This window comes from Bos indicus, chromosome 8 (assembly GCF_029378745.1).
Source record: "Bos indicus isolate NIAB-ARS_2022 breed Sahiwal x Tharparkar chromosome 8, NIAB-ARS_B.indTharparkar_mat_pri_1.0, whole genome shotgun sequence".
NCBI lineage: Eukaryota > Metazoa > Chordata > Mammalia > Artiodactyla > Bovidae > Bos > Bos indicus.
This window is the reverse complement of record NC_091767.1, coordinates 65526552-65549145: the sequence shown is the minus strand read 5'-3', so window position 1 is coordinate 65549145 and position 22594 is coordinate 65526552. Positions and strand designations below refer to the sequence as shown.

The window sequence follows — 22594 nt, the reverse complement described above, 5'->3', positions numbered from 1 at the left end:
GGGGACACTGGAGCCCAACTGGGGAGAAAGGGCGTCTCCACTTGCACGCACCACTCCTGCTGTGGGAGTGCACAGACTTCGGTACAAGGACATCAGTCAGCTCCAGCTGCCATAACAAATATCACAAGCAATGTGGCTTAGACAACAGGAATCTTCCTGGCCCTCAACCCCACATGACTGCTCCCTTCTGGCCAGGGGCCCAGGCCAGCATGTCCCAAGGTATCCACACACCTTCAGCAGTAGGAGCCTAGGACTCCTTTCTGCTTAGCTGACTCAGGACTCAGTGACCCTGCCAATAAGCCTTGAAGCAATGCTCTCATCATCTTTCCTGCTAGTCTGCCTGACACAGAGTCCTTGTGTAGCCAGCAGGATCCAGGAAGCCTCACAGTGCACTTGTCCCAGCCTTCAGAATCCCTGATAATCTGGTAAAGTTCCCCTTTAGCACATAGCCAATATGGACTAGATGCTATTCAAAACATTCAGGCCAAATTCTTTCCAATCCTGGCATTGCCCACATATCCCGGACTCTCACTGGCAAATGAGCACAAATGGACTCACATGGACTCTCACACGGATCCCACTGGCTGGAGCCAGGAACTTGCACAGGAATTCCCTCCCCAAGATGAGCTTGGAGGTGCATTCCCAGCATCCACACATTTCCACCGTCCCTGCCTCTGGGTGGAGTTCTACCACTGAGGTACCACCATGCTTAGCCATGTGTCCACCACCAGCATCAGCCCTTAGGAGCCCAGCAGTGTCTGGAAGGGGGGAGACTAGCATTCCCTCTCTTGTTGATCCTCAGGCAAGACTGCTCAGGGCCCTGGAGTCAGTGAGCTACTACCGCACCACGTGGCCCACACACATTCCCCAGAAGATCAGGGGAGCTCAGGCAGTTTAGCTGCACTTGTAGCCACTCCACTGGTCCTAAGTTCTTATTTTCTTCCCAACTCCAGCATCCTCAGGCTGTCCGTGCCCTGGAGGCTGGCCTTCATACACCTTATTTCTGGAGTTAGGTGGTCCTCTGTCCCTCCTGGTTGTCCTTAGACCTCTAATCAGGGGATCCCAACACATACCTCATCTGCGTAACAGATGGACCAAATGTCAACTCCAGCCCAGCCAGTTCCCCATTGCCTGAAACTGACTTAGTGCTCAGCATTATCTTGTTTTAGCTGCTTTTTGAAGATAAATGGAAGCCTAGCAGGGTTAAGCAGTTTTTCAGAAATGACATAGGTAGGAATCAGTGGGAACAGGAATTGAAATCTTGACTTTCTTACAGAACTCGAATATCTTTGTTCTTTGTACTCCTGCAGACTGTCCCCAGATGCCTGTTACCCTGTGTTCATTTTCCTGGAGTAAACAGCCAGGGATGCAACTGCTGGACCATATGGTAAGTACATATTTAGTTTTTTTAAGAAATAGACAAACTGCTTTCCAGAGTGACTTTATGATTTTACAGTTCCATTAGTAACACTATGAGAAATCCAATTTCATGGCATACTCAACTAACAATAAAGTTAATTTTCATTTTAGCTGTTCTAAATTAACATGATTATTCTCATTGTGTTCCTAATTTGAGTTTCATTAATGACCAGGAGTTTTGAACATCTATTCATGACTTACTTGCCAAACACATGTCCTCTTTGGTGAAATATCTCTTCATAACTTTTCCCCATTTTCTAATTGAATATTGCCTATTTTTATTGAGTTTTGATAGTTTTTTATACGCTCTAGATACAAGACTTTTGTCAGATGTGTGACTTGCAAATAATTTCTCCAAACTCATAGCTTCTTCTCATCCTTAACAGTCTTTCTGGTAGGAAAATACTGAATTTTGGAAAAATCCGATCTTCTCTTTTATGAGTAATGTTTCTGCTCTCATGTGTAAAACCTCTTTACCAAGCCCTAGGATCCAAAGATTTTCTCATACCTTTTTTATAAAAGTTTCAAAATTTAAAATTTTACATTTAAATCTATGTTCCACTGTGAGTTAATTTAATATTTGTTAAAAACTCTATCCTTTTTCCATTATACTGCTTTTTACCTTTTGTGAAAAGTTAAAAATGCAGTAGAATCTCTTGGGATATAAGTTTTTCTTTCTGCTTAAAAAGTCTTTTGCTCCTTGTGAAAAAAAAAAAGAGGGGAAAAAAAATGCCTCAAAAGGGCAGAGGTGTATGAAAACCTAACAGTGGCCATACTAAGAGAGAGAATTGGGATCCAGAGCTCAGGTTTCTTTCCTCCTCTTTGTTACAGTTGTGTAGGAAATTTGTCCCTAACTCCTGCCCTACTTCCTCATGATTTCTAACATTTTTCCTAACTCTAAATCTGAAAATTTCAAATATATATATATATATATGGGATAATTTCAGAGGGTTTTACCAGTCACTTGGAGGGAATGACTTGTCCATCTAGATATTTCCCAGGTCTTTAACTACTCTTCCGTACAGAAATGTCTTCTTACATGCACCTTACTTTTTATTTTTTATTCTCTGGGTTAGCCACTCTGTGCACTCTCCCTTGATCTTAGTTGAGAAGATGAGGTGACTCTGTGGGAGAGGGAGAGGGTGGGAAGATTTGGGAGAATGGCATTGAAACATGTAAAATATCATGTATGAAACGAGGTGCCAGTCCAGGTTTGATGCACGATACTGGATGCTTGGGGCTAGTGCACTGGGACGACCCAGAGGGATGGTATGGGGAGGGAGGAGGGAGGAGGGTTCAGGATAGGGAACACATGTATACCTGTGGCGGTTCATTTTGATATGTGGCAAAACTAATACAATTATGTCAAGTTTAAAAATAAAATAAAATTTAAAAAAAAACGTATTAAAAAAAATCACAGTAAACTTTATTTAAAAAAAACATTAAGGGTTGAAGAAATTAACAACTTGGAGACATTTCTCACTATTTGAGCTTTTCTCATGGGAAAAGATGAAATTATTTTTAACCAGGAACTTCATACTAGAGGAATGGGGAGGCAAAATATTGTACCCTGGCACTCCAGAAAGGCCGGCTTTCTTATTGACTCTTCCCCTTGTCCTGTAAATCAGTTGTTAAGAGTCTCATTCATGGCTCTGAAGAGAATTTGAGTAAGTCTTCTCAGGGCCACTGACATACAAATTAAATTGTGGAAAAAATTAATCCATCTCATGTCTGCAATCATTTTGTACTCCATCAATATCTTAGACCACAAGGCAGATATAATTAAATCAGTCCAAAAGTAATCTGGGGAGACAGGCATTAGAAGGGAGTAACTAGAAGTCCTTTGGACCATGATCTCTGACTGTTTCCTTGCAGGTTTTTGTTATCTATCAAACATGCAGAAAGGTGGGGGCAGGTAACGTTTGCTGAGGAAAAAATCTCTGGGTATGGATCACAGACCTCAGATGACCAATCACATTCTACTGAATAATGGAACATTACAAGTACAGTGCGGAGAAGGCAATGTCACCCCAGTCCAGTACTCTTGCCTGGAAAATCCCATGGACGGAGGAGCCTGGTAGGCTGCAGTCCATGGGGTGGCTAAGAGTCGGACACGACTGAGCGACTTCACTTTCACTTTTCACTTTCATGCATTGGAGAAGGAAATGGCAACCCACTCCAGTGTTCTTGCCTGGAGAATCCCAGGGACTGGGGAGCCTGGTGGGCATCTGTCTATGGGGTCACATAGAGTTGGACACGACTGAAGCGATGCAGCAGCAGAAGTACAGTGGGATCCCATGCTTATGTCTTGTAGAGTTTTCAATCTGTGTGCTTGGAGGCACTCAGTATTGTTAGGTACCAGGGGTTTTAAGAGGTATCCTGTGAAGTAAAAATGGTACTAATCTTGGAATTGATCACTAAGAATCTGATGATCGAATCTTCTTTCAAAAGTATTACCAACCCAAGTCAATAAGTTGATTCTGCCACTATTTTTTTTTTAAGATTCAGCAGCTAAAATTCTCCAAGAAATAATAAAAATGAAAGGGAGCATAAAATTATTCCCATGCTACTGCTATCTCAACTGAAACTGACCCAAATTTTCAAGTCTTAAAGTGATTGATTAAAAAAAACCTGAAAGGAAACATGTGAGAGTCATATAGTAAATAAATACAGTAAGAAAAAGTATTCTAGTAGAGTGAATGCATTTGGATAGTCCAGGAATGGAGTCAGCAGACAGTATCTCAGAGCGTTTCCCAGGTCTGAAATTCTTTGCCAGAACTGTTCTTTAATGGAAATTTTTGGCCTATGAGGGAAAAGGACCTCCTGTTTTTTGACAGACATAAATAAGAACCAAGGAACTGCAGTCCAAGGGCATGAAAGGGCATAAAAACACTTTCCCAATTTAAGGATATTGTGCTTAGGTAGAGTTCTCCAAAACTCTTGTATCCAAGTGCATGAATGTCACATGTGCAATGTAAAAATCAATAGTAACACATCTCATAAGAGCTGGTTTTAAGAAGAGAGTGATATATGAAAGTTCCTGGTGAGAATCCATGGACAGAGAAGCTCCCCAGTGTGTCCGGACCCTCCACTTCTCTCCTCTCCTGCAGCGACCTCCTGGGACAGTTGGCTGTGTGCCCCGTGTCTGCATGCATGCACTCACCCTCTGTGGGCAGGCTGATGGCCATTATCCAACAGCTGCTCCCAGCATCTGTTCAGGTTGTTCCCTCAGAAAGACAGGAGCTCTAGCTGCAGTAAGGAGGGCAGAGCCCCATCGGCTAACCTGGCTCTGGGCGGAGCTCTCATGGGAGTCTCTAGAATCAATTATAGGAACTTTGAGGTAAGGGAGACACAGATTCTTCAACCCTCAGGTGTTCGCTCTGTGCTGTTTTTCACCCTGGGGGTTACTTGTGCCCTGGTCAGCGTAGGGAGACTCCGCTATAGCGCTCAGTTCCCTTGCAGTGTTTACACCAGGGTTATCGGCACCTCTGGGGAGCAGGCTGCAAGAATGCTTCCCTGACTGCAGGGCCTACGGTGGAGGATAAATCGTGAGAGCAGTTAAACAAGTGCCATTCTACTCCGTGCCTTCTGAGGAGTACAAAAACTACAGGGAAGTTCTTCCACTTGAAAGCCGTCATCCAGTTGGCAAGAAGTACCGCACGTCATTGGAAAATGAGTTCAAAGTGAGAAGATCTAAGATACATGCTCATAGTTTCACGAGTTTCTTCCTTTTGAATATGGCTCCGAGTTTCATTGGTACAAAGGAGAACTCCAGGGCCCTTAGGACCAGCTTACTGCTACCATAAGTTTCTCTCCAACAAAGAGCAAAGGAGAGTGATGGAAAAATGGGGGACAAATGGGGGACAAACAGTGTGCTACCCCCATGGGCCACAGCTGTCCTACAAAGAGTAAGTGGACCAGTCCCAGGGACTGGACCTTCCCTCCCAGGGAATCAGGTCCCCTTCCGGGCAGGCCTGCCAGCATCCATCAAGAGTGACAAGTGTCCCAGGCCATCCCCTCCACTGTCCAAGGCACTTCTTCAGAAATACACCTCTTTTGGTCAATCAGAACATGCTTGTCACAGCTCTGTGAAAGGAAAACTCTTCTCCAAAAAAAATGCATACCATGCATATGAGAACGTTTTTCTCTCATGTTAGAACATCCTCTGTGTGCTAAAAGCTTCTTCCTACCACAAAATTAGTTTCCTGAAATGTTTTTTCTCATGAGAAATGGTGCTCTGTCTGTGCCCTGCTGGCGGGAAGGAAATGGATCAGGGTCCACTCTTCCCAGGTGCCTGCTTTGACTTCCATATGGGACGAGGCCATGGAAGGAAAGTGAACCCCAGCATGGATACTCATCCATACCCTAATTCCCTCCCTGCACCTCAGTGTCCATACCAGCATTACAGAAACAAGCAACAGCATTCAGGATACGTCACAGTGAACTAAACCTAAAGACCCCCCTCTTCTCAGGATCTAGCTCTGTGGTCTCCATTTCTCTACCCTGAAATTGTGAGGCTGTAGGGAAAGAGTTTGCATAAGCTGAAATTCCCCTCAGGCTCAGAAAGCGTCAGAGAAAATTCACATGTCAGAATAAGGAGGGAGTTTGGGGCACTGCTGGCCCGGGGTCCAGGGTGAGAGATCGCCCCCGTGTAGTGGTGGGATTAGATGGCTCTGTCCTGGAAGCCCCTCCTCTTCCAGATGGGCTGTAATGAGATGGGCCAGGCCTGTCGCCCATCCTCTGTCCTTCTCGTGCTCTGGAGCAGTGGCGAGGATGAGGCCCACACACTCTCAGCTCTAAGCGTGTGCGGTGTGGAGCATGGAGGCCTCCAAAGGCCAGTCCACCTCCACCCTGGAGAAGAGGACAGCCCTGCCCATAGCACCCACCTCTGCCAGGGAATGGGCAGGGGCATGTCTTTGTGTGCAGTCACCTCACTGTCTGAGTGGGACACTGTGCACCTAGTGCTGGACGCGGGGAAAGGAGGCAGGGGGCAGAGCTGTCTGTAGATGGTGCAGTGACCAAGGAGCCCCTGGTGTCCCACCAGCGTCTACAGGCCCAGAGGAAAGAAGTTAGGGGCCCATTGACTCCTGGTGGCCCCACCCCAGAGTCTCCCTTCTACTCTAGCTCCCAGAGCCCAGAAAGAGGGAGGCCACCTGGAGTCCCTGACAGAGGGCCAGGCTCCCAGAGACAGAGGAGCCTCAGAGCAAGGAGTCTTCACTTCTCCACAGTGTAGTTAATCAGCTTTCACGGGACGGGGAGCTCAGGACAGACTCGCGGTCTGGGGCCTCTACCTATGCATGTGGCCCAAGGAGGCTCCCAGAGGACAGGTGGGACTCAATAGGCCCAAGGGCTCTGCTGAAGTCATAGCAAGTCTCACTTGTTATTAACCTTGCCCAGCCCAAAGCCTGGAAGAGGAGAAAGCCAGCAGACACGATGTGTTACCCAGCAGGTGGCAAGTGACCTGTGGAGAAGGGAGCGGTCAGCTTTCTTCCCTAGGACCCATCTACACAGCAAAGTGTTAAGTTACTCAGTCATGTCCACCTCTTTAAGACCCATGGACTGTAGCCTACCACGCTCCTCTGTCCATGTAATTTTCCAGACAAGAATACTGGAGTGGGTAGCCATTCCCTTCTCCAAGGAATCTTCCTGACCGAGATATCAAACCCAGGGCTCCTGAATTGCAGGCAGATTCTTCGCCATCTGAGCCATGATGGAAGCCCTGGAAAGCAGGGAGACAAGAGCAATTCTTAGAGTGATTCAGGGCTTTGTGTCATAGTCACTAAGGCTGTGGACAGACCAGATCCAAGGAGGGCCTCTGATCCAGGTGACAGCTGGAATGGCCCTGCCCCCATGCCTGTTAGGACCCCACATGTGGGACAAGGACCCCTACATGTGAGACAAGGACCAGGTTTGCAGGGCAGGGTGCACAGGCCTACTTGTGCTGTGGTTTCTACCTGTAGCCAGGTCTTGCCTCTGGGTCCCATCCCCCAGGGTGCGTACAGCAGTGGGGGCTCAGCCAGGACCTAAGGGAGAGGCTGAAACCAGGACACAGAGTGGCCTCCAGCGCTCAGGCGGGAGGGAGCCATAAAGCAGAGACTCTGAGCCTAGGCGCTGCCTGGTCCTCTCAGAGGCATTGAGAGGTGAGTGCTGAGGGCGGGGGCGCTGAGTCCAAAGACACCTGTGGGGATAAGTGACACAGAGGGACACCAACAGGACAGCAAGAAACCGGAAGGGGAAAATCCCTGTGCCCTTCTCCTGCTGTAAGGGGAAGAACAGCAAGCAATTAAGGTCCCCTCACTAAGAGTCTCCACAGAGAGACCCACACTGTCCCCACATGGAGACCTCCCCCACACCTACTCTGAGCAATCTCACCCAGAGACCTCTCAGAGCATCCCACAGAGACCTCTGTCTGAGACCTCCCACGCACACGCCTCACAGGTGTTCTTTAGGATTTGAGTATCCCCCCACCGACAGGTCCATCATGGTGATTCTGGTATCAGTTAACAAACTGGCAGCACAGGAGAAGGACCAGAGATGGTGTCCGGCCCCGACTCCTGCCCCCAGAACTCCAAGACATCCAGACATCACCAGCATTGTCCTAAACGGGGGTGGGGGTGGGTCTCTGCTGGGGAAATGCTCATACCTTCTGTCCTTTGTTACCATTGCCTCTGAACAAAGAGTCACAGTGTTCTATGTGCAGACCTGCAGAAGTCTTTCCTCCATAGATCTTCATTAACTTCAGCTCTGTCCATGGCTTAGAGAATCACAGATTTTAAACATGAGTTCAATGCTGCCAACTTCCCATGAAAGTATCTTATTTGTCCCATTTTATTCATCTTCCTGTCAGATGGTGCCAAGATCGCATTTTTTTCTTTTCTTATCCAAGGAGGATAAGATCTGAACTCAAGATGCAGATTTCTTTACTTTGGAAACAAGGTGAAGGACTGTAGCAAATGGGCTGTAGAACAAAATAAAGCAGCAACAAGGTGTGTGCAGTTTCATTCACCTCCCAGGGGGCTGTGCAACTAACGCAGCATTTTGTACAAAACAGCTTGTGTCAGGCTTGGGTTTTATTTTTCAATGAAAATGTGTATGTTTTTCAAATGAATCATCTATCTGGCAATATTCCTTTTTGGTCTCCTGCAAAAATACACTTATTTCTTTCTCAAAAGATGGTAATACCCTCAAATGATATTATGCATATTTCCAACATATGATAAAATTCTAATGTCCAGGTAACATAGCTTAAACTGAAGAATTAATTATAAAAGAAGATTCAGTATTTAAATAATTCTTCAAAATGTACAATTTCCAAGACTCAAACAGCCTCCATTTTATGTTCATTCCAGGCCTAAAAAAGGATACTTTGCCTCAAATAGTGTGGAATTTACAAAAAGATATCATATAGTCTATTTTGATGTATACTCATCCCCTAATAATATGACCAGAAGGGACTTCACATCTGAATTGAACAAAGTTTACATAAATAATCAAAGTGTGCATTAACATACACAACGTGTACAGCAATCATCAAAATCCTCACATTGTATATCCAGCCTTTCCAAAGAGGGACTTCAGTGATATCACAGACATACTTTTCATTGCTCATAAGCAACTAGTTCCCCTGCTTTGATAAAATTGACTTAAATGACAGCTGGCATGCGTTTACCATTGTTAAGTCAGATTATCCACAGGATGACAATCTTTCCTCTAAGAGAAGCAGGGTTGATATGAGAGCTCTTTTGGCTGATTTATTTTAATCAGGTGGCATGGTGATAAAGTCCCCCCTGCAATGCAGGAGACATAAGAGACGTGGGTTCCATCCCTGGGTCAGAAAGATTCCCTGGAGGAGAGTATGGCAACCCACTCCAGTATTCTTGCCTGGAGAATTCCATGGACACAGTAGAACTCTGTCCAAAAAAGCTCTTAATGACCCAGATAACCATGATGGTGTCATCTCTCACCTAGAGCCAGACATCCTGGAGTGTGAAGTCAATTGGGCCTTAGGAAGCAATACTATGAACAAAGCGAGTGGAGGTGATTGAATTTAAGCTAAGCTATTTAAAAGTCCTAAAAGATGATGCTGTTAGAGTGCTGCACTCACTATCCCAGCAAAATTGGAAAACTCAGCAGTGGCCACAGGACTGGTAAAGGTCAGTTTTCATTCCAATCCCAAAGAAAGGCAATGCCAAAGAATGTTCAAATTACCATACAATTGCACTCATCTCACATGATAGCAAGATTATGCTCAAAATTCTTCAAGTTAGGCTTTAGCAGTACATGAACTGAGAATTTCCAGATGTACAAGCTGGATTTAGAAAGGCAGAGGAACCAGAGATCAAATTGCCTATAACTGTGGGATCATAGAAAAAGCAAGAGAATTCCAGAAAAACATCTACTTCTGCTTCACTGACTATGCTAAAGCCTTTGACTGAGTGGATCACAACAAACTGTGGAATATTATGAAAGACATGGGAATAAAAGACTACCTTAGCTCTCTCCCAAGAAACCTGTATGCAGGACAAGAAGCAAAGTTAGAAATGGACATGGAACAACAGACTGGTTCCAAATTGGGAAAGGAGTGTGTCAAGGCTGAATGCAGTCACCCTGCTTTTTTAACTTATATGCAGAAGTACATCACATGAAATATTGGGCTGGACGACTCAAAAGCTGGAATCAAGATTGCTAGGAGAAATATCAATAACCTCAGATATGCAGATCTACTTTAATGACAGAAAGTTAGAGGAAGTAAACAGCCTCTTGATGAAAGTGAAAGAGTTGAAGGAAACAGGTGGGTTCCAACTCAGCATTCAAAAACAATGATCATGACATCCAGTCCTATCACTTCATGGCAAATAAATGGAGGTAAAAATGAAGACGGTTCAGATTTCATTTCTTGGGCTCCAAGATCAATGCAGATGATAAGTGGGGCCTCAAAATTAAAAGATGTTTGCTCCTTGGAAGAAAAGCAATGACAAACCTAGACAGTGTATTAGAAAGCAGAGACATCATTGTGCTGACAAAAGTCCTTACAGTCAAATCTATGGTTTTTCCACTAGTCATGTATAAATGAGAGTTGCACCATAAAGAAAGCTGATGCCGAAGAATTGATGCTTTTGAACTGTGGTGTTGGAGAAGACTCTTGAGAGTCCCTTGGACTGCAAGGAGATCCAACCAGTCCATCCTAAAAGAGATCAGTCCTGGGTGTTCATTGGAGGGACTGGTGCTGAAGCTGAAGCTCCAATATTTTGGCCACCTAATGCAAAGATCTGACTCATAGGGAAAGACCCTGATGCTGGGAAAGACTGAGGGAAAGAGGAGAAGGGGGCGACAGAGGATTAAATGGTTGGATGGCACACTGACTCAATGGACGTGAGTTTGAGCACGCTCAGGGAGACAGCGAAGGACAGGGAAGCATGGCGTGCTGCAGTCCATGAAGTCGAAAAGAATCAGACAGGACTTGGTGACTGAACAACAACTATCTCAGAAGATAATACATTTATAAACAGGGCAGCTAAAGTTGGCTGAATGTCCTTTTTATTACATGGAACCCCAAATGCAGTAAAAAGAATGCTTCCAAACTAGCTGTAGAATGGCACAGACTCTTCCCTCTTTTGTTTGTATGATCAAATAATAGATCAATCAGTCTGAGCAGGGATGATTTTAGAAATGGCTTATAAAAAGTCAGTTGTTATTTTGGAAGCCTTTTAAGGTTGCTGTGCTTGCTTAGTTGCTCAAGTCATGTCCAACTCTTTGTGACCCCGTAGACTGTAGCCCTGCCAGGCTCCTCTATCCATGGGGATTCTCCAGGCAAGAATACTGGAGTAGGTTGTCACGCCCTCCCCCAGGGGATTCTTCCCAACCCTTGAATATCATCCTAGGAGTTTTCCATTTTGCTTCCTGCATCCATCTGGGGGCCTCTCCCGGTCCTGCCAACATGTGTGCGAGCTGAGAAAGATCTAGCACTTTGGGGTCACAGGCCCTGACAATGAGTCTTAGCTCTTCAAAAAATGTTGGGGCTCCTCCTTAAGTTTCAAGAATACTTTGACTAGAGCTCTCAGTTCAGTTCTGACAAGGAGTAAAGAACAAGTGAGGGGGCTCGCCTAAAACCTCACGTACAGTTGTCTTAAATGATAATAGTTAAACATCTCTTTAGATGTATTTCAGAGAGCGAATTAGTAAAACATGAGTACTCAGGTGGAAAAAGACGTGGTAGGTCGGCAGTAGGACTGAAGTCCTTAGTTGCATCTGTCTGTAGTCTTCTTTTGTAAGGTAACTTTTGTCTCTTTAATTTTTTTATAAACATTTTTATTTAGAGGATAAATGCTTTACAATGTTGTGTTGATTTTGCAGTTTAAGAATGTGAATCAGCCAAAAGTATATGCATATATATATACTCCCTCTCTAACCTCCCTCCCACCCCAACTCATCCCACTTCTCTAGGTTGTCAAAGAGCAGGAGGTAGAACTCCCTGTGTCATATAGCAACTTCTCACTAGCTAAATATTCTACATAGAGTAATGCACCCATTTCAATGCATTCATTAGCTTTTTGTACTGAGTCCTTAAAAGAAACAGGCCTTTATTTAGGAATCTTGAAACTTTCTGGAAGCTTTTTCATATCAATTAAAGTAGGCATCTCATTCTCCTCGTCCAGTTTGGCATCTGATGCTCTCTAGAGTTTTCCTTAAATGAAAAATCTTGTCTAACTGGAACACTCCAAACAATGAGTACTATAATTCTAGATCAATATTAGTAAAATTTTGCCATCTTTCTAGATATCTACAACCTCAAGATCTATAGCTCTTACATATAAAATATAAAATAACTGGTGTGCCAGAAGGTGGCACGCTCAGTAGGGGTATGGCTACCCTTTCCTTAGCTAGCTTTGTCATCCCAAAACAAGACAAACAAACCTGCGCCATAATATATCAGCACTACCCGAGAGATGCTACGACCACCTGGCTGAATAAGGCCTGGCATAGACAACCACCAGTTCCCAGAGAACCTTGTACTGAGGAAGAGCATAGAACCAGGAAATCCCAAGAAATGAGGACTACAGACTGATTCCATGCAAAATGAAGTCTAGCTGGTCACCAACAGTTCTGAGTGCAGAATCTAGGGGCTGATACTGATTCCAACACATGGGGAAGTAAAGACTACATTGTCAGCAGTTCCCAACATGGGGTCTAGCAAACAAAATTAGGAGCTAGGGTTTACCACTCAAAAATAGATTGGCAACAACCAAGAAATGTTACTGTGCACTGGAAATTTGATCTAATAGGTGGGTTTGGCCTCGGGCAGAATGATCTGCCAGCCAAGCCAACCTGCCCTGAAAGGAAAGCCAATTAGATTAGGGGCACAAATGCAAAGAGAATGGAGCTCAAACCAAGAGGAGCTTACTAACAACCTCCGTGAATGCCAAGAAAGACAGCGGACTCAGAGGATGTGTGGGCACCACAGTTGTCCCTCCTTGTCTCCAAATGTCATCAGAAATTCCCTTGAGATCCCATTGCTGCAACCAGTATATTAAAAAACAAAAATTAACTGAGTAAAGTTGAAGATTTACTTTGAATTTGTAATAAACTGACTCTAGTAAATGATTCATGAACCAGGCAGCATTTCATTCAAAAGACAGGGATATACTCCAAGGGGTTAAACATCATTGATGGCTTCTAAGCTAAGTAGAGCAGGACAAGGAAATAAGTCATCAGCAAGAGAACAAGTGTAACATCTGTGGAGGAAAGTAAACATTCAGGTGACAATGGCTTCTCATTAGCTAAACTGCAGAATTTTCTATTAGCTGGGTTTGTTGCTGGCCAAAAGGCAAGTCTTCCCTCCTCCAGCTGGAGTGGTAATGTGGCTGCACTTCTAGTTTGGGAATGCAAGGTATATTTCTTCCTGTTGGGATATGTAAATGACCTCTTCAGGTTGAAGTAATGGAGGATGAATGACAGGGCGTGACAGCGCCCTCTTTAGACCTTGCAGACTCCAATTATAGTTAAGGTTTACTTTTCTTAATTTTCACAGCTTGTTTTGTTAGCAGGAGGATTCACAATGAGGGAGAAAAGGCCAGAAGACTCACCATTAAGAAAGTTCAGAAATTCCTGAGTGGATGCATGGGAGGCAGAAGGTGGCTGTGGGGTCAGCTGGAGTCCACACTGATCACATGGCTCCATCTGATGGCTTTGCAGCTTGCTGTGGAATAATTAAAAAAAAAAAAAAAAAGGGTCACTTCACCCCATCAGTGAAACATGAAACTGAGATGAGCTTCCCACTGCTAGAAGAATCCTAAACCATCACAAAGGAACAGAGAACACGTCTAAAGGATTTGGGAACATCAGAGTCATATCTCCTCATAGTGGGACTCCTCAGTCTCTCCAGTTCTCAGACCTCAACTCTTTCTCAGGGACAAAACCTCCCCACTATTAGGGAAATTAAATAAATAGTCTTTTTCAGGCTTCAGAGACAGAGCAGAGCAGGCCTCTGACCTAGCTTCTAACTTGCCTGCACTCTGCCCTGACTTTGAGTGCCCTGATTGCCTATGGTGAGGGCAAGCCTGGTGGCACCACAGATGATAGGGGACGAGTCTTGAAATTGCTGAGCCCTGGGAGGGACCCTGTTTGCATTGCTTTGTCTTGGGGATGGTCTTGGGGATGACGAAATGGCTTCTGCGGAGGCCTTACCACATCTGAGAAAAGAAGGGAATGAAAGGCAAAGAGAGAAGGAAAGACACCCATCTGAATGCAGAGTTCCAGAGAAGAGCACGGAGTGAGAAGAAAGCCTTCCTCAGGGATCAGTGCAGAGTGAGAGAGGAAAACAACAGAATGGGAAAGACTAGAGAACTCTTCAAGAAAACTAGAGATACCAAGGGAACATTTCATGCAAAGATAGGCACAATAAAGGACAGAAATTGTATGAACCTAACAGAAGCAGAAGATATTAAAAAGAGGTGGCAAGAATACACAGAAGAACTATACAAAAAAGATCTTCATGACCCAGATAACCACAGTGGTGCTATAACTCACCTAGAGCCAGACATCCTGCAGTGTGAAGTCAAGTAGGCCTTAGGAAGCATCACTATGAACAAAGCTAGAAGAGGTGATGGAATTTAGCTGTGCTATTTCAAGTCCTAAAAGATGATGCTGTGAAAGTGCTGCACTCAATATGCCAGCAAATTTGGAAACTCACCACAGGACTGGAAAAGGTCAGTTTTCATTCCAATCCCAAAGAAGGCAATGCCAAAGAATCTTCAAACTACTGCATAAATGCACTCATCTCACATGCTAGCAAAGTAATGCTCAAAATTCTCCAAGTGAGGCTTCAACAGTACATGAACCATGAACTTTCATATGTACAAGCTGGAGTTTGAAAAGGCAGAGGAACCAGAGATCAAATTGCCAACATCCTTTGGGTCATGGAAAAAGCAAGAGAGTTCCAGAGAAACATCTACTTCAGCTTCATTAACTATGCTAAAGCCTCTGACTGTGTGGATCACAACAAAGTGTGGAAAATTCTTAAAGAGATGGGAATACCAGACCACCTTACCTGCCTCCTGAGAAATCTGTATTCCGATCCAGAAGCAACAGTTAGAACAGGACATGGATCAATGGACTGGTTCCAAATTGGAAAAGGAGTAGGTGAAGGCTGTATATTGTCACCCTGCTTATTTAACTTACATGCAGAGAACATCATGTGAAATGCTGGGCTGGACGAAGCACAAACTGGAATCAAGGTTGTCATCTGAATAACCTCACATATGCAGATGACACCACCCTTATGGCAGAAAATGAAGAGGAACTGAAGAGCCTCTTGATGAAAATGAAAGAGGAGAGTGAAAAAGCTGGCTTAAAGGTCAACATTCAAAAAACTAAGATCATGGCATCCAGCCCCTTCACTTCATGGCAAAGAGATGGAGAAAGAATGGAAACAGTGGCTAACTGTTTTCTTAGGCTCCAAAATCACTGCAGCTGGTGACTGCAGTCATGAAATTAAGAGGCGCTTGTTCCTCAGAAGAAAAGCTATGACAAACCTCGACAGTGTATTAAAAAGCAGAGACATTACTTTCCCAACAAAGGTCCACCTAGTCAAAGCTATGGTTTTTTCCAGTAGTCATGTATGGATGTGAGAGTTGGACCATAAAGAAAGCTGATGCCGAAGAATTGATGCTTTTGCAGATTAAAGAGTGAAGTTAAGTCTCAAGCAGGGTAAATAATAACAAACCTACGCTAGGATATAACCTGACTTTCAAGACAACAAAGAGAAAAGAGTCAAAAACCATAGAAAAGAACAGACTATTATCTACAAGACAAGAGGGCTCAGTTGAAGAGCAGATCTTTCATTTATTAACAGAGTCCAGGAAACAATACAACAGTTTCTTCAGAGAACTGTGGCCACAGTTTTGAATACCTCAATTGGTCGAGCCCGATTTTTTGGTTAGCACTTGTGAAATCAAAAGTTCCCAGTAGTTTGACTGGCACTCTCATTATCTGTAATCCCACAATTACCTTGTGTAGAAGGGTAGGAGCAGCCCAAAAGGGAAACTTAAGTACCTAAGGCTCGGGCTGCCAATCCTTTCTTGTGCCTAAGTAATGTCATCCAGAGATGCATGGTATGGTCCTGGTAGTATCAAACTTTCCAATAGCCAGCACAAAAAACTTTTAAAACAGAATTTTTAAACAGGCAAAATGTATTAAACACACAGAATTTTTTTCAGTCCAACCACATACAATCAAAGCAGAATGTTCTATAAGAAACTAAGAAGATTCCATATATATATGGGGAGGGAGGAGGGAGGAGGGTTCATGATGGGGAACACATGTATACCTGTGGCAGATTCATTTCGATATATGGCAAAACCAATACAATATTGTAAAGTTAAAAAATAAAATTAAATTAAAAAAAAAAAAAGAAACTAAGAAGACCTCTGAAACATAAGTATACCACGAAGGGCCTATATTTCAAGTGACAGGAAATGACAAATATCAAAATACGTATTTCATAAATGGGGATGTTCATTATAAAGTTTTTATAACCCAGAGAAGTTCCTTGCTATTTACAAAGGTTTTTCTTGGGCTATGAGACCTAAAATTTGATGATGTGTAAGAAAAGTACCATCAGATCTATTTATTTATGTGTAATTTTTACAGGATATCAACAGTGAAATCTACCAAGTTTTAAATACACACAACACTTTGTGGGAAAAATCCCCATCAGTAAGTTACAGTACATTCATAAAGCGGAATACTACAGAGCACGGGTACCAGACCACAGCCAATCCTGCTTGCAGCCTGTATTTGTAAATAAAATTTTATTGGAACACAGCACACCTATTCATTTATGGATCATGTGATGCTCCTTTCATAGCATCAGGAGTGCTGAGTAGTTCTGACAAGTTCTGACAAAAACCTAAAATATTCACCATCTGACTCTTTACATAGAAAGAAGTTTGCTGACTCCTGGTCTAGAGAAACAAAATGAATTACATCCTTAAATCAACATAAGTAACTCTCATGATGATGCAAATCAAGTCATAAAAAAATACACTATGATTCCTTTTATATCAAACTCTTAAAACATGCAAAACAAAAATGCACTGTTTATAAATGCACATAAAATTTTTATATAAAAAGGCAGCAAAGTACTAACACAGAAGTGATCTCTGGAGGTGTAAAATTAACTATGGAAAGGACATGGACAGAGTGCATGCTGACGACATTCTATTCCTAAACCTGGAATTTAGCTAAATGGATGTTCAGTTTATACTCTTTAAACTATTTAAATGTTTCATATAATCATATGTATGACATATTTCTATGACACTTAAAAGCTCAAAAAAGACTTGAAAGGCAAATGTCAAAATGTGACAGAATGATTTTTATTTTCTTATATGTGATCATCTCTTAAGACTGTTTAATAACCTTCTTGCAATGAACTGTAAACAGCATACCGAAAAGAACATAAGCATGAGAACACTTTTTGAAAATGAAAGTGAAATCTTCCATACTATCCTAGAAGCTTTAGTCCAAAAATTATATAGGAACAAAAGTAATAATTAAAAAACACCAGCATCTTAGAACAATTTCCTTAAACCCATGAATTTAAAATTTGACTCTGGCTAGTTCTGCTAACTGCTAAGTCACTTCAGTTGTGTCCAACTCTGTGCGACCCCATAGACGGCAGCCTACCAGGCTCTCCCATCCCTGGGATTCTCCAGGCAAGAACACTGGAGTGGGTTGCCATTTCCTTCTCCAATGCATGAAAGTGAAAAGTGAAAGTGAACTCGCTCAGTCGTGTCCTACTAGGCTCCTCCGTCCATGGGATTTTCCAGGCAAGAGTACTGGAGTGGGGTGCCATTGCCTTCTCCGTGGCTAGTTCTAATGAAGCCCAAACAAAATACAAAGGCTCGTATTAATAAGTCCATTCTTCTAAAACATAGAATTTTCTTGCCAGATCTATAGCAAAGTTAAGGAACGCTCCCAAGAAACTCTATAATACCATCTAACTTTTCAAATTTGTAGCTTACAAGAAAAAACAAAAACTAAGACTGGTATACCTCATCACAAAGGGGATTCACAAAAGAACAAAGAAGCAGGTAGCGAGGGATATACAAACTCTAAAAAAGAAGTAGATTTTGGAAATATCTTTTATGGATTGATTGACTGAAGGGAGTTGAGCAAGTAGGAAAAAAATTAAAAGTTTAAGAGTACAAAACTGTTACCTTTTTCTTAGATGTTCTGCTTCTCCTTTCTCTAAAGTAAGCAGAAAATAAAGCAGACTATAGCAACAAGAAGCCAGAAACGGCAGTAGAGTTTCACTAAGTACACACGTATGATCCAGGAGCTTACAGATAACACCCAAAACACAGCCAGCCGTGCTGTCAGGAATTACAGTCAATCCAACCTAGGCAGAGAAAAATGAGGTTAATGACCTCTTCACAACAGCCCTTCTCCCCAGAATAAAAACAAACACCATCACCTGGACAATTAACCTCCCATCACTACTGGTAGCTCAGATGGTAAAGAATCTGCCTGTAATGTGGGAAGATCCAGGTTTAATCCCTGGTTTGGGAAGATCCCCTGGAGAAGGGAATGGCAACCTACTCCAACATCCTTGCTGGAGAATCCCACGGACACAGAAGCCTGGCAGGCTACAGTCCATGGGTCACACAGTCGGAGATGACTTAACGACTACACTACTACTACTACTGGTGGAAATCGGTACAACCACAATACGTGCCATGCCCCCCACCACACCTTAAGGTCCCGTTTTCCTCTGACAACTAACTGCTACCTGAAATGACTCTGAAAATATTTAAATTCAAGAAATACTATCACACTCTCCGACATACATCACAGCAGGATCCTCTATGACCCACCTCCCAGAATATTGGAAATAAAAGCAAAATAAACAAATGGGACCTAATTAAACTTAAAAGCTTCTGCACAACAAAGGAAACTATTAGCAAGGTGAAAAGACAGCCTTCAGAATGGGAGAAAATAATAGCAAATGAAGCAACTGACAAACAATCTCAAAAATATACAAGCAACTCCTCCAACTCAATTCCAGAAAAATAAACGACCCAATCAAAAAATGGGCCAAAGAACTAAACAGACATTTCTCCAAAGAAGACATACACATGGCTAACAAACACATGAAAAGATGCTCAACATCACTCATTATCAGAGAAATGCAAATCAAAACCACTATGAGGTACCATTTCACGCCAGTCAGAATGGCTGCGATCCAAAAATCTACAAGCAATAAATGCTGGAGAGGGTGTGGAGAAAAGGGAACCCTCTTACACTGTTGGTGGGAATGCAAACTAGTACAGCCACTATGGAGAACAGTGTGGAGATTCCTTAAAAAACTGGAAATAGAACTGCCTTATGACCCAGCAATCCCACTGCTGGGCATACACACTGAGGAAACCAGAAGGGAAAGAGACACGTGTACCCCAATGTTCATTGCAGCACTGTTTATAATAGCCAGGACATGGAAGCAACCTAGATGTCCATCAGCAGATGAATGGATAAGAAAGCTATGGTACATATACATAATGGAGTATTACTCAGCCATTAAAAAGAATACATTTGAATCAGTTCTAATGAGGTGGATGAAACTAGAGCCTATAATACAGAGTGAAGTAAGCCAGAAAGAAAAACACCAATACAGTATACTAACGCATATATATGGAATTTAGAAAGATGGTAACAATAACCCTGTATACGAGACAGCAAAAGAGACACTGATGTATACAGAACAGTCTTTTGGACTCTGTGGGAGAGGGAGAGGGTGGGATGATTTGGGAGAATGGCACTGAAACATGTATAATATCATATATGAAACAAGTCGCCAGTCCAGGTTCGATGCACGATACTGGATGCTTGGGGCTGGTGCACTGGGACGACCCAGAGGGATGGTATGGGGAGGGAGGAGGGTTCAGGATGGGGAACACATGTATACCTGTGGTGGATTCATTTCAATATTTGGCAAAACCAATACAATATTGTAAAGTTTAAAAATAAAATAAAATTAAAAAAAAATACTATCAATCCAATCCCCCACATCCCCTTCAAGACAAAGTCTCTTAAATTTTCTAGATGTTACAATTTCTACTGTTGGCCAAAAACATTATTTAAAAGGATTATTTCTTGCATCCAAAGAAAATCTTGATACCAACAATCACATTTACATGATCCTGAGTATTCAGACTGGAAAACGCTAATCAGGCACCACCCTCATCCCAGGAAATTAAATGCACAAACCAGAGTTCATTTTATAATTATCCTTCCCCTGCCCTTTGATTTGACCGGTCATTCAGACATAACCAAGGAAAATCATCTGCAACGGAGTAAGGTAATACCACACTTACTCTTGACTGCCTCACTGCCCCAGATCCAGACAGGGGACATCATGGTACACTAGCTCACCTGGACTCTGCTGTATAAACAGTCATTAAGGTGGACTCTGTGTAAGTATACACAGTTAAAATCTCCTGCAAGCAACTGTTGAGTAATCATAGTCTGCAGGCTCTGAGGTCTTAACCTTTCCACCAGGCTGTCTGAAGAAAGTGACCGACTGGAATGCTGATCTTGGAACAGTGAATGTAATCAAAGGAGGGCATACATTTCTAGAGTGGAAGTTAAAAAAAAAAAAAAAAGATGGGGATCTTTGGAGATACAATGTATATGGATTGGAAGTTTAATAGCAGGAAGAAAAGGGTACTGAAGTCAAAGTGGTAGTCTTCCAATTTGAGGGTAGTAAAAGGGGGTACGCATGTGCCTATAAAATTATCCAAACAAGTGACAGTCCCTTGAAGAAAACCTTGGGGGCTCTCCCTTGCACTGTAATATATCATTATACTAAAAAGTCAAAGATCAAAGTGTAAAGGTTGGAGGAAGTTAAAAGCAAAACCCAGGCATACCTAATGAGAATTCAATACCACTGGGAACAAGAGACATCCACAAGCCCAGAGACAAGTAAGTTTCATGGCTAAGCTCACTGTTCCCAGTGACCAGGCCTTAAGCTTGTGAGGTGACAGCCCTACTCCACACCTCACCCCTTCTAGGTATGACACCAAGCACATGTTCATGAAAGCATTTCAAGTCAGAAAGATCCAAGGTATCATTTTAAGGTCTTTCATTGCTCATATGTAGAAAGTAAGGGCCATTTCCCTAAGGTCACAGAATTAATTAGCAACAGCCAGCAAACAAACCAAGATTTCTCAGTTCTCACCACAGATGAGAGGCCATGAAATTATTAAGCTTAGATTCTGGACACTCAGTCTCTCCCCAATTATGGCAAACCAAATCTTAACCAGTGAATCTCTATGCTTTTTGTGTAACAGAAAAAATTTTAAGTATATTTACCAAATGCTTACTGATGGCAGTCTGCAGGACGTCAAAGCTTTGGCTTCGGACAGGGACAACCAATAAACTGTGACAGACTGTCTGTGAGAAAGGAGAAAACCGGTACCAAATCAGAACACTGTAGGTCAGAAACAAGTCCAACAGTTTTTTTTTAAACCTAGTTGCTCTACATATTAAAAAGAAACTCAACAAGAAGTGACTCTAAAGATGCAAGCACCAAACAAGCAATCCTCATATATATGTGCTAATTTTCCAAATAATTCATTTATTAAATACTTACTGAGCACTGTGGAGAAGGAAATGGCAACTCACTCTGGTATTCTTGCCTGGAGAATTCCATGGACAGAAGAGTCTGACAAGCTACCAAATATGGGGTCACAAAGTGTTGGACACAACTGCCTGACTACCACACAAACTGAGCTAGTCTTATCAGGCGCTACACACAGGAGTGAAAGAATGAGAAACTTCTGTCTCACAGCCCTCGGGTAGCTTACAATCAACCAAGGTAGAGCCCACATTCCCATTAAATAAGTGCTACAACAGGGAGGTCTCAGTGATGTAAACAAAGAGCGGACAAAAGCTTTTCTCCCATTCGGTGGAAAAATACATCATTGAAAAAAACATGATCCAGAAAATAGAAATACCACGTGCAAATTATGCTGCCTCTTATTCCCTAAAGGTAAAAGAACAGTCTATAAGGAAGAAAAATATGAATGAGATGAGAATCAAATCTTTAGTATTTTTAATTTTCTAAGATCTTAAAACAAGAAGCAGAATGATAGCATCAAGTCCTTCAGAGAATCACAACACAACTCCAGAAGTTGATGGAATGCAGTACCAAAATGAAGTATGTAGAAAAATCCCATGGGGAGACAAAGATAAGGCTAGTGGAAATAAGACTATGACTCTAGGAAGAGAAGGAACAGTCAAGATAAATTCAAGAGAACTGTCAATCCTCAAAAATCAACAGTATCTGCATTATGTCTCTATAAAACCTCTTGCAGAGTGATAGTACCCAGAGTTTTCACAGGGCAATTGTCTCCGCTTTTAAACCTGTAGGTAACAATGTAAACAGGATTATTTTCAATGCTATCTTCCTTCTTCAAAATGAGCATAGTGAATATTATCATTCATAAAAGGTAAATCATATTTGAAAGGCCCATTCAATAATAAATGATCACTCAATCCCCTCCTTTTTCCATTCTGCCTCCCTCCCCTCCTGAACGAATCAGTTCTAAAGCTACTGCATGAGGCCAAGCTAGACATCAGCACTAGAGTCAATGGGAGAGCTTCAGTGGCCCAGAGT

At 42.7% G+C, this 22594-nt stretch overlaps 1 protein-coding gene across 5 annotated transcripts in view; it reads right to left on the bottom strand.

The window, feature by feature from the left end:
• Window positions 1-2823: 2823 nt before the first annotated feature.
• Window positions 2824-22594, bottom strand: part of LOC109563088 (testis-expressed protein 10-like) — a 48400-nt gene continuing 28629 nt past the window's right edge. Inside the window, exons 9-13 of one of the 5 annotated variants that reach the window (XR_011568122.1) lie at window positions 21289-21369; window positions 18138-18319; window positions 13503-13615; window positions 8063-8377; window positions 2824-7138 (exon numbers count right to left, since the gene is read on the bottom strand). Coding sequence is in view for 4 of the 5 variants with exons in the window: in XM_070794843.1 (XP_070650944.1) it covers window positions 8100-8173; window positions 13503-13615; window positions 18138-18319; window positions 21289-21369 (450 nt within the window). In the remaining variant the exon portion in view is untranslated. Of the gene's footprint in view, window positions 8378-13502; window positions 13616-18137; window positions 18320-21288; window positions 21370-22594 lie in introns of those variants that run through there. The other 4 variants (XM_070794843.1, XM_070794846.1, XM_070794845.1 and 1 more) reach the window with 4 other exon arrangements.